Here is a 10,767-nt window from a genome sequence, read left to right on the forward strand (position 1 = left end):
GCTGGGACGGGGAGACAGGGACTGAGAAACAGTCAGAGGTGCCTTCCTGCAGGAGGCGGCAGCTAGGTGGAGGACACAATTCAGAGACCTGCAACCCCAGGTGCCTCCTCACCCCTGCAGGGAACTTTACGTGGACCCCAGCTCACAACGCTCGCTCCCTCCTCACCTGCCCTCCAGAACTTCTCTCTCAGATGCCCGGGAAGCATCTGCTGGGCCACCCGACCGCCCTCACCATCCCCAGTGCACCCCTGATACCCTGAAAGCTGCCTGTGTGGCACAGTCACTGCCTTCAGGGAAACCTCACACCCTGGACTGTCCTCAGAGCCACCTGGAAGACCCTCACTGACTCCCGGAAACCGCCACTCTGAGCATCTGCTCTTTCTGGCAACTACACTTCCTGTGGGGTCCTCACCGTCCCCACACTGTCCTGTCCAGTGTCCTCACTGCTCCACAGTGTCCTCACTGTCCACTGTCCTCACTGTCCCCTGTGTCCTCACTCCCGCCAGTGTGGGCATTGTACTTCCAGCTCTTCTGTGCCTTCTCACTAGAACTTCTGGGAGAGTCGGTGGCAGGTGAGTTCACTCCCAGACCTTGCGCGCACCCCAGAAGGTGATTTTGGGTGTATGAACATGCGATGTGTCCCCTTGAATCATCCCCGGAGCTCTTTCTGGGTTTGAGGGGGGGATTCCGAGTCGCACGGTGCAGAGATCGGTCGGATGGAGAGCAGGGTTTATTCGCACTGGAGATGGCGTGGGGGGCTCGACTGGTCTGGGCAGCGGCTCGCCCCGGGCCCGCTTCGGCATCCAGGTCCAGGGGGTGCGAGCGTGTCGCCAGCGGTGCGCGCGCAGCAGTGGGGCCCCTGCGCGCGGCCGCGGTGGGGGGAGCGTCTGGGAGATCGTGTGGGCGGAGGATGCGGCCGGAGCGGGGGGCCGTCCGTGGGCCGGCCGCACGGCTCAGCGCCAGTCGCTCGGCTCGGGGGTCGCGGGCTCCTCCGCCAGCGGGGTAGTCAGCGGCCACCGGCGCGCGGCGCGGGCGCGCAGCCTCCGCAGGCGGCACAGCAGCAGCGCCAGCAGCAGCGCGTGCAGCAGCCCAAGGCAGAGTAGCAGGAGCTGCGCCGCTAGCGCCCCGCGGCAGAGCGCGCCAGGCGGGCAGGCGGCGCGCAGCTCCTCCTCCGCCAGGTAGGACAGCAGGCGGCCCCGTAGCGCGGGGGGCGCGGCGCAGCGCAGGTCGCGGTAGGGCTCGCGCTCCAGCCGGCCTGCCAGCCAGGCGCGCAGCGGCACCAGGTGGCAGTCGCAGCGCCAGGGGTTGGCGCCCAGGTGCACGACACGCAGCACCGGCAGCGCGTCCAGCAGCCCTGGTGGCAACGCCGTCAGGTTGTTGCCCGTCAGCACCAGTTCGGTCGTATCCGGCGGGAAGGCGGCCGGCAGCGAAGCCCACGTCAGCCCGCGGCGCCCGCAGTCCACGCGCGTCCCCGCGCAGCGACACGGGGCCGGGCAGCCAGCGGCCGGGCGGCCCGGCGGCGCGAGCAGCAGAAGCATTAGGCTCAGCGCCCCGCGCGGCCCTGGAAGGGAAGCGCCGCGGTGAGCCCGGCCCTTGGGGCTCCTGGGCGGGGTCCCGGGGCACCCGCGTGCCCCCCATCACCCGCGAGCCTCTCCACCCCGACAGCCCGGCACACCGGCTGGAAGTGCCCTCTAAGTCTGACCCAAACCTCTCCCGACTACAGCCCAGAGGACAGAGCACCTCCCCACCGGACTCTACTCAGGGAGCGGCCTGGGCCGGGCAGACCCCAGACTCACCGGAGCCCATGGCGAGAGGACAGCGGTCCAGCTAGCTCTGGAGCGCCAGGCAGCAGCCGCAGAACCGGGCGATAAAGCCGCCCCGCCCCTGCCAGTCCCCGGCGCACCCGCCGAACCGACCACAGCCCCGTCGCAAATAACCAGTAGGCCAAGCCGGCAGCGCAGATACAGCGCTATCGCCAGGCTGCCGGCCGACCCGGCTTCCGCCCCACTCGCTCCCAGGGGCGCACGGAGCACTCGGACACCCTCTTCGACGTTCACCAACATTGTTCTCCTGTCACCAGGACAGGACGCAGCATTCACAACTGAACAAACTGGAGAATGGGGCTTGGGGGCAGGGACCATGCGGGTGGAGGGATGGGGGACCAAGGGCTCAGGAACCCGGGGCAACAGTGCTGCTGCGGGGAACAGGCCTCCAGCGACCAACAGGGAAGGGTGGTCCAGGGATGGGGGTTGCCAGTTTGCCCACCACGCACTGCTCCTGGAGCCGGGCCATGGCCGTGGGGGAGGGGCGTAGGCATTTACAAGCATCCCAGCCCCATTATTCCTCTCCAGCAGCCAGCTGGCCTCCTAAGGTCTGGAGGGATCCTAATTGCTTCGGCTGTCCAACCTGCCCGCTGAGCTACCTGGTGAGTGGGTGAGGAGGTAAGAAGGACCTGGCCCACCTCAGCACAAAGTGAGGGCTCCCAAGTTCACTCTGCAGCACTGGGCAGGGAATAGGCCCAGGATCCTGCGGACCTGCTCCCCTATTCTGCCTTGGTTTACCCGCCCATCTGAGTAGGGCCTGGAATCTAAGTGCTGTGACCTTCTGGGTTGGGGAGAGATCTCAGAAGTCACCACCCAACTTAGCTCCTGCTCCCCCAAGGCCAGAGAGGGCTGGTTGTGGGGGCCATTGTCCAGGCCCCTTGGAAGCAGACACAAATGACGGGAGGGGCTGATGCTGAGAATAAATTAGGGCTGGCTGGGGGCTGCGACCCCGCGTCTCTGGGTCAGTTCAGGAACAGTAGGGAAAAGTCCAGGTCTGGGCCACTCTGGAATTGGGGCTGTGTCCAGGCCTGTTAGCGATCCAGACGAATCCGGTGTCGAGTCCAGGCCAGTCGGGGTCCAGGGGTGGGAAGGGCCAGCCTGGAAACTGGCAGTATATCCATGGAGAAGTGGGGCTGGGGCGGGGTCACTGGTCCTGCATTTGCTGCTTCATTTTCTGCAGCATCTCCTGCATGCGCCTTAGCTGGGGGCGGGGCAGGAACAACGGAGGGTGGGGTGAGAAGTGCGATGGGCCGGGCCTGGCCCTGTCCCCGCCCCCAGCCCCTGCTCCTCCCCTGCTGCCTACCAACCTCCTCATCCTTCATCCTGATGAGCTTCTCCGTCTCAGCATCGGGGGTTGGCAGTGGCAGGATGGGGATGGGGCTCTCCATGCGGCTGTCCTGCGTCAGTTTGCTGCAGGGTGGACACCAGGGATAAGCTGCTGGGGGCTGGGCTGACCCTCGATACCCTGTGGCTCCCACGCCTCTGGGTGGGGGTCAGGGCAGGTCCGAGGGCGGGTGGGTCACGCACCTGGTCATCTGCTGGATGCAGTGCGCTCGGTAGTTCTCGTAGTGCACGTCGCACGTCACGTCCTTGAGGTCGTGCATGTGTGTGCGGATGAGCATGTTGCGAAGCTTCACGAAGTCGCAGTGTGCCTGGTTCTCCACTGCGGGCAGGGGCGGGCGGTGGGTGAGGTGCCGGCCCAGGGGAGCCTTCCCACCCAAACGCTGTGCCCCAGGCCTCGACTCACCCTCCACGATCCCCCAGGGGTACAGACGCCCCCGGACCCGCTGCCCCTTGGCCTCCACCACCGTGTTGCTGCCGATAACAGCGAAGGGTGCGCTCTCCTGGGGGGGGCAGGTGCAAGGGCTCACTCCCAGTTAGCATGGGTGTGGGGTCAGTGGTGGGAGAGGGGCATGGGCACTAAGCGCCTGGCCCGCCCCTCCACAATGACCATCAACAACCTCTCCCCAAAGAGACCCTGTTGTCTCCACCTCTGGCCTCTCTGTTGCCAGCTGAAGCCAGAACTGGTGCAGCTTACACCTTAGGGCTTTTGCTGGGCCGTGCCCATCAGATGTACCCCCCCTCCTGATATCCCCACCACCAACAGCCACTCCATCTAGTGCCTCCCCATTCCTTTCCCAGGGCAGAGCCCATGCCTCCTGTTAGCGATACCCCTGCTGACTTCGGGGTGAAAGGTCCACCCTGCTCCTGGCTCGGTGGCCACCTGTCCCCAGCTTGGGCTTGCCATCACCACTCTAACCCCCGGGGCACTCAAAGCCACCCCCCCTCCCCCCGGAGCTCAGAATTCTGGGAGGCAGGACATGCACAGGCCTGGGGCCATTGGACTAGGCCCTTCTGTGGGTGAAGCATGGCGAGGGGGCTGAGAGAAGGGCCAGGGTGGGGGCCTGGCCAGTGGCTGTGCCTTTAGATCCTGGCAAGCATTCCATGACCTATTAACTACATGGGGACCCAACTACACAAGCCAGCGGGGGACCTGGGCCGCCCTAGCCCCAGCCCCAGGTGAAGACTCTATGGCCTGGACGAAACACTCCTGCCCCCCAGGTCAGACCTGGGCCCGGGCCCTCCTCCCGACCTGGTGTAAAGTGGCCTCTGGGTCCCTTACCCCCAGTGCTGCAGCCTCACCTTCAGTTCCCGGTCCTGCTGCTTAAAGTCCTCGTCCTCGTCCGAGTCACACTCAGGAAACTGGTAAACGTGGATCCCAAACTTGTCTATCTCCTCCCGGATCTGCGGCAGGCAAGGGCCATCAGGTGAGGGGCTGGTGCCCTTGGCCCCACCAGAGTTCCGGCTGCGCCCCGCGGCCGCACAGGCTCACCCGCTCCTTCAGCTTCCGGATCTCACCGGGGACGAGACAGTCGGCTTTGGCAATGAGGGGCACGATGTTCACCTTCTCGTGCAGGGCTTTCATGAAGCCCACGTCCACTGGCCGCAGCCTGTGGAGAGCAGCCAGGGCGAGGGCCTCATGGGGTGGGGGTGGTGGGAGGGGGCGCCGCAGGGATGGGCAGGACCCGCACCCCTGGCCCGGAGGAGCCACCTACCCGTGCCCAAAAGGGGAAATGAAGTACAAGCAGCAGTGCACACGGTTGTCCTGGATGTTCTTGCGGTTGAGGCCGCTCTCGTCCCGGAAATACTGCTCAAACTGCTGGTCCACGTAGTCGGTGATGGGCTTCCAGCTGGGGGCAGGGGGCACATGAGGCCAGGCTGGTGGCTGGTGGCCAGGGGCCAGGGCAGACCGGGCAGGCCTTCCTCACCACTCAGAGTTGTTGACGGCGTCCCCGAAGCCTGGTGTGTCCACAATGGTGAGCTTCAGCTTGACCCCCTTCTCCTCAATGTCCACCGTGTGCTTCAGGATCTCGACCGTCTGGCTGATGCGCTCTGTGGCAAGGCGGGTGGGGGGACAGACCCTCACAGACCCTCTGTGACCCTCACTCCCACCCCGGGCAGCCCAGACCCTTGTTCTCATCCCTGGCTATGTGGCCCGGCGGTGATCTGGACCCTGAACGGGAGACCCATGCTTCGGGGACAGAGGAGCAGGGCTGGACCCGGAAGGAGCCCTTGGAGAGGTCACCCCGCAGGGGATGGTGGCAGCGCCAGGGCCGCGTGGGGCCCACTCACCCTCAGCACTGAGCAGCTTCCGTTCCTTGTACAAGTCAGTCAGGAAGAGGCTGTGGACCAGTGTGGACTTCCCCAGGCCCGACTCCCCTGCCCACAGGTGCAGTGAGGAAGTCGGGTCAGGTCCCAGGCCCCAGACAGAGCCTGGCTGCCAGTGCCCCACCCCACGCCCTGGAGGCCGGCCCACTCACCCGCCACCATGAGCGTGAAGTCGAAGCCCTTCTTCACAGACTTGCGGTGCACCTGATTGGGCAGTGTGGCGAAGCCCACGTACTGCTTGTCGATGTCCTGGCGGGGGCGGGCGGGTCAGGGGCACGCTGGGGTTCCTGGGGCAGCCCGGTGCCTTGGCCCCTACCCAGCTCAGGCCAGGGGGCAGCAGGGCAGGGTCCCCAGGGAGGGGTCATCTCAATGGCAGAAGTGGGTGAGGGCCTGTGGGCAAAGGCCCTGGAGGTGGAAGGCAGGTGGGGGTGGAGGGTGGAGGCGCCCGCGAGGGCTTCGCAGGGACCGAGATGGAGTCTGTGTGCGTGTGGAGGGGGGTCGCAGGCACAGCGGGCAAGGCGGTGTCCCCCCTTGGGTGGTGGGCAGAGGGCACCAGGACCCAGACCCCTCACACACGCCCAAGGCCCTCAGAGGCTGGAGAAGCCCCCACCTCAATACTCACCCCTCCCGAGTGTAAGGGGTGGGAGGCCCCGTCTGGCCCCGATCCAGCCGCGGGGGTGGCTGGCTGCTGCGACGGCGGAGCAGGGGCTATTTATAGACAGCGGCGCCCAGCCTCCCGCGGCCTCCGGCGCCCACCCCAGGACCCCGGCCCTGCGGCTCCCGTCGCATCCCCGGTCCGTGCGCGGGGGGCGGGCGCACAGCTGACCCACCTTCCGCTCCCCTCTCCACACACACCTTGAGCCGCCTCTGGGCCTGGGTCCGCGGCGACAGCAGCTGCTCCACCAGGCGGTCCTGGGGTGCCGCCAGCGAGTCCATCGCAGCGACCCCGGGACCTTGCCCGCTGCGCTGGGGCCCAGAGTGCGTCAGGCCCACCCGGCGTAGCTGTGCGCCAGGGGCTCGCGCGCTGTGCGGCCCCGAGGCCCTGTTCTCGCCCCCGGGTTACGGGTTACGGGTTACGGACGCGGGAACCGAAGCCTGGAGGGGCGGCGCTCACGCGATGCCCGGACCCCGATGCCACCAAGCCGCTCGCCGGCCCCAGGCGGGCCTGCCCCTGGCACAGGCGGGCCCTCGCGCCGGAGAGGAGCGCGCGGTCTCCGGGAGACAGTCGCCTGGAAATTGGGCCGCGCGGGCGGAGCCACGGAGCTGAGGAGGGCAGGGCCCAGCTCGGCGGGCTGGCGGGCGGCTGCGCGCGGAGCAGCGCGGCTCAGGCCGTCAGTCCAGCGACTGCACAGCCGGGTGGGCGGGGGACCGGGTCCACGGCCGGGTCTGCGCTGCCGCGTCCCGCCTGCCAGAGGGCGCCCGAGTACGCCCCCATCCACGCGTGCGCCCGCGGGAGCCCGCCCGGTCCCCCTACTCTCCCGCGGCGGTGTCACAGAGGCGCCCCCAGCTACCCACCGACGCACGGCCCGCCCCTCGCGTGTGTGCGCGTGTGTCTGGAGAATTCTTACCGCCGTGGCCGCCGAGAGAAGTTGGGAACCTGCGAGGGCAGAGCCCACCTCCCCACCCAGGCCCGCGGAGGCTTACGTTGGGGGAAGGGAGCGATCAGAGCACTAGATGCCCAACCCCTACCCCCACCTCTGCAAACTTGGAAGCTGTGGCCAGTGCGTAGCTCCACAAACCCACCGGCCAGCCCTGCGCTGCCACCTCTGCCCCCAGACAGCCGCTGCCAGCAGAGGTAGGGGGTGCTGGAGTGAACCCTTCCCCCTAAGGGGGACACTCCCTCTGAGCTTCCACCCTGCTCTCACTTTCAGGACTGGGCAACACAGGGCCTGTAGGGCTCCAGCCAGCTCAGCCCTCACACCTGTGAGGCCACTCCAGGGACCACAGGGGTCTCCTGAGCCCCCAAACCCTTCCTCACTGACCCTACCCACAGGACCCACCAGAATCTGAACAAGCCAGCACCAGCCCGGTGGCAAGGGAGGCCTGCAAAGGAGCTGGGGATCCAAAGAGACGTGTCCCTGGACTGTGCATCAGTGGGAACGGGAGGCCCCACAGTTCTCCCCCACCTAGGCCCTCCCTTCTTGGCTCCCCGCTTAAGGGGCCTCTGTCCCCCTGTCTAGGCTCATGCTGCTGCTGTGTGGCCTGGAGGCCGCTGGCACCTGGGGAGGAGGGGTGGGCCCGCTGCTGGGAACAGGGGAGCCTTTTATCCGAGAGGTGGGGGGAGCCACAGGCCCCAGCTCCCCAGCCCGCCCCCAGCCCTGGCTCTGAGAAAGCCTCTGTGCTGGCCCCAGCCCTCTACCACGCGGACCTGCGAGGGGCCTTGGGCCTGAGTCCCACCCAGCCTCCACCCCCGGCTCCAATTTAGACATGGCCCCTCGGCCCACTTCCTGCCCAGACAGGCTGACATCTCAGGCCCAGGGCATCTCCAGGAGGACAGACAGAGCTGGCACCCCACAGCCTGGTGCCTGATGGGCTCGTTGCCCCCAGAAGGCCTCAGTTTCCCTATCGGTAAGGCACAGCCTCAGCGGAGGTCCGGGTCAGGGGGACAAGACCAGCTCCCTGCCTGCCTGCCCCGTCCCCTGACTTCGTCCAGATGGGGCCTGGGGATTCCCTGGGGGATCCCCAAGGAAGGGGCCCTTCTACTCCCTTTCTCTGGCCCCCGAGGCACAACAAATACTCCTCAGGACTTCCCGAGCCACAGACACTGCTGCGCCCACCTCCTCCCCACCTCCTCCTGGTGCCTGACACTCTCGAGGCATTTCCATTCTTAGAACCACCCCAGCTGCCAGAGCCAGTGAAGGCCCCACCACTGCTAGAGATGGGGTGGGAGTTGGAGGAGGGGGCACAGAGGACCACCAGAGCCCTCCCCAGTGTCTGAGATGGGTGCGCACAGAGGGGGCCCACAGAGCTCCCCTGCCCCCTTTCCCAGAGTGCAGACAGGCTGAGTCTCAGTAACACCAACCATGGAACAGCAAAGTTACTGCAGGCTTCCGGCTCCCCCAGACCCACGGGGAGCCTTCCCCAAACACCGGGCTCCCTGGCCCTGCTCCCAGGGAACCCCACACCCCACCCGCATAATGCTCTCTCCCTCTGGTCCTGGGAGCAGGGGACAGGTAAGGCTGGTCCTAGCTGAGCTCCAGGAGGGGTAGACAGGCCTGAAGGGGCTTGAGCCTCAGCAGGGGGGGGGTCCCTGAGTGCCCGCAGGCCCAGGAGAAGGGGGGCTGGTCTCCCAGGCCTTCCCTCTTTCTCTCCCTTGAACAATAGCTTGGTGGCAGTGCGTCCCTGCATCTCCTTCATTGTTTGACCCGCCATGATGGGGAGGCAGCTCTTGTCCCGGGCTCCCCAGGGAGCCCCTTGCTGGCAGGATGAGGTGGTCGTGGCCCCTCCTTGTGAGCCTCACCCGTCCCTGGGTGGGGCGTATCCCTGCTAGGGGCCTGGCACTGGGCAGGAGTGATTCCCAGCCCCCACCCCACCTGCTGGGCCACTCCTGGCCCGCCTGCCGCACCTAGGCCAAGACTTCGGGTTCCACCCAGCATCCACCCAGGGTGTGAGCCCCCATCCCAGACGAGGGTTGCCAAGGCCACCCTGATGCCAGAGTTGGGCTCTTCTTTTCTGCCCTAAACATGGCTGAGCTCAAGCCAGAGAGGCCCCCAGCAGGGCTGCCCCAGAGCCCCCAGCCCCCCCCCCCGGTTACCCACACCCCCCACGCCCTCTTGGGGTCTCCTAGCTGTTTAAACCTGACCTCAGCTAGGTTCACAGCGAGTGCCCAGGCCAGCCTCCTGTCCGACCCTCTATTCCTGGAGGCTGGGGTCTAGGCCGGCCCTTTGAGAAATCAGTTTGTACCCCCTAGATCTGAAGACTGGTGCTGGGCACCGGGATGACTCAGACCAGGCCCTGGAAACTCCCAGTCTGGGGAAGAGGCCTGGCCACAGATCAGCCCACTCACATTGGTGTGTGCAGAGAGGAGGCATAAGATGCAGAGAAGTTGGGTGGGGTGGCCAGAGGTTCCCCTGTGGGGCTGCTCAGGGACTGGCCCTGGCTGGTGGACTCAAACCCCTCCCCCAGCCGTGGCCTTTCATGATCATGGCCTCACACAGGACCCCCAGCACACGGCCACGGGCCAGGTCAGCAAAGAGAGGCTGGTGCTGGACCAGTGGGAGAGGGGCACCCGGCCCATCCCCCATCCGGGGAGGAGCGCACGCCGTGCCTCGAGGGTCGGGAGCCAGGCCCAGAGGCACTGCGGCCGCTCCTCCCCTCTGCAGCCCCGGGTTGGCGGCACTGCCCAGCCTGACAATCGGTTATCGGTTATCGCGACAGAGCGGAATGACGGCCGGCGGGGGCGGGGTCGCGTTGGGGCGCCGCGCGTTGGTGGCACAATGGGTGACAGCGGGCCAGGTGAGCGACGGCGCACACGTACCTGCTTGTCCTCTGCGGGGTCGGGTGGGGTCGGGGGTCGGGTCGGGGTCCGGGCCCGGGCCGGCGGGCGGGGGAAAGACCGAGACACACGGTGAGAGGCGTGCGGGCGGCGGGGACAAAGGAGTGCGCGCGCGCGCGCGGGCGGGCGCCGGGCTCACCTGGGGTCGCCAGCTTGCTCTTGTACCGCAGGCCTGTGCTCATGGTGGCCGCCGGGGGGACGTGCGCGCGGGCGGGGCGGCGACGAGCGGAGGCCGAGGCCGGGCTGCGGGGTGACCGGCCCCTCCGCGCCGCCGCCCGCCCCGCCCCGCCCGCGCTCCCGCCAGCCAATCGGCGCCCGCCGCGCCCACGCGCGACCCGGCGCGGCCAGCGGGGGCGGGGACCCAGGCGCCCCTACAGACCCCGCGCCTGCTGCCTGGGGCGACGCCCTCGCCGCCAGCCGCCCGGACACCGCGAGACCCGCTCTGCGCCCACCCCCGCGGCCGCGCCCCCTGCCCACCTCCCCTCCCCGCTGCCGGGCCCCTGCCCACGTACCCCGCCCTCCACCCCGTTCCTGCCTACAACCCGGCCCCCTGCCCAGACCCGGGCTGACTCCTCTGCCTTCGTGGGACCCCAGTCCAGGCCTGACCTCTGGCCATCCTTGGTGTGGCCCACCTGTAAAGCCTGCCGCTGGGGTCTCCCGCCTCATGCCACTTCCCGCCCCCCTCCCCCCTCCCGGCATGCTCTGCCCACTGAGGTCAGTGGATAACCCCTTCTCACCTCATCAGGATGGACGCCGGAGGCTTTGGCCTGGGGAGTCCTG

At 67.6% G+C, this 10,767-nt stretch overlaps 2 protein-coding genes across 3 annotated transcripts; both read right to left on the reverse strand.

Annotated features, from left to right (window-relative positions):
- Positions 1–953: 953 nt before the first annotated feature.
- Positions 954–1,806, reverse strand: GP1BB (glycoprotein Ib platelet subunit beta). Its single transcript, XM_065889483.1, has 2 exons — positions 1,797–1,806; positions 954–1,561 (listed from the first exon to the last, which is right to left on the reverse strand). Exons 1-2 carry the CDS (start codon positions 1,804–1,806, stop codon positions 954–956), a joined length of 618 nt encoding a protein of 205 aa, XP_065745555.1.
- Positions 1,807–2,045: 239 nt separating this feature from the next.
- On the reverse strand, positions 2,046–10,231 carry SEPTIN5 (septin 5). Of its 2 annotated transcripts, XM_065889820.1 has the most exons (12): positions 10,127–10,231; positions 9,970–9,980; positions 5,645–5,741; positions 5,457–5,543; positions 5,093–5,216; positions 4,880–5,014; positions 4,657–4,774; positions 4,467–4,568; positions 3,571–3,667; positions 3,351–3,486; positions 3,131–3,233; positions 2,046–3,024 (listed from the first exon to the last, which is right to left on the reverse strand). In XM_065889820.1, exons 1-12 carry the CDS (start codon positions 10,167–10,169, stop codon positions 2,968–2,970), a joined length of 1,110 nt encoding a protein of 369 aa, XP_065745892.1. In that variant the 5' UTR covers positions 10,170–10,231; the 3' UTR covers positions 2,046–2,967. The 2 variants fall into 2 exon arrangements, with proteins under 2 accessions (XP_065745892.1, XP_065745891.1); XM_065889819.1 differs by lacking the exons at positions 9,970–9,980; positions 10,127–10,231 and adding an exon at positions 6,348–6,536.
- Positions 10,232–10,767: the final 536 nt, after the last annotated feature.

This window comes from Phocoena phocoena, chromosome 13 (genome assembly GCF_963924675.1).
Source record: "Phocoena phocoena chromosome 13, mPhoPho1.1, whole genome shotgun sequence".
Classification (NCBI taxonomy): domain Eukaryota; kingdom Metazoa; phylum Chordata; class Mammalia; order Artiodactyla; family Phocoenidae; genus Phocoena; species Phocoena phocoena.

Excerpts from the sequence above, each read along its gene's own strand:
- SEPTIN5 (XM_065889819.1), bottom strand. The coding sequence starts at position 6,428 with ATGGACTCGCTGGCGGCACCCCAGGACCGCCTGGTGGAGCAGCTGCTG. Across the intron at positions 5,742-6,347 it reads AGGCCCAGAGGCGGCTCAAG|GACATCGACAAGCAGTACGT; the intron begins GTGTGTGTGGAG and ends CGCCCCCGCCAG. Across the intron at positions 5,015-5,092 it reads GCCGTCAACAACTCTGAGTG|CTGGAAGCCCATCACCGACT; the intron begins GTGAGGAAGGCC and ends CCCTGCCCCCAG.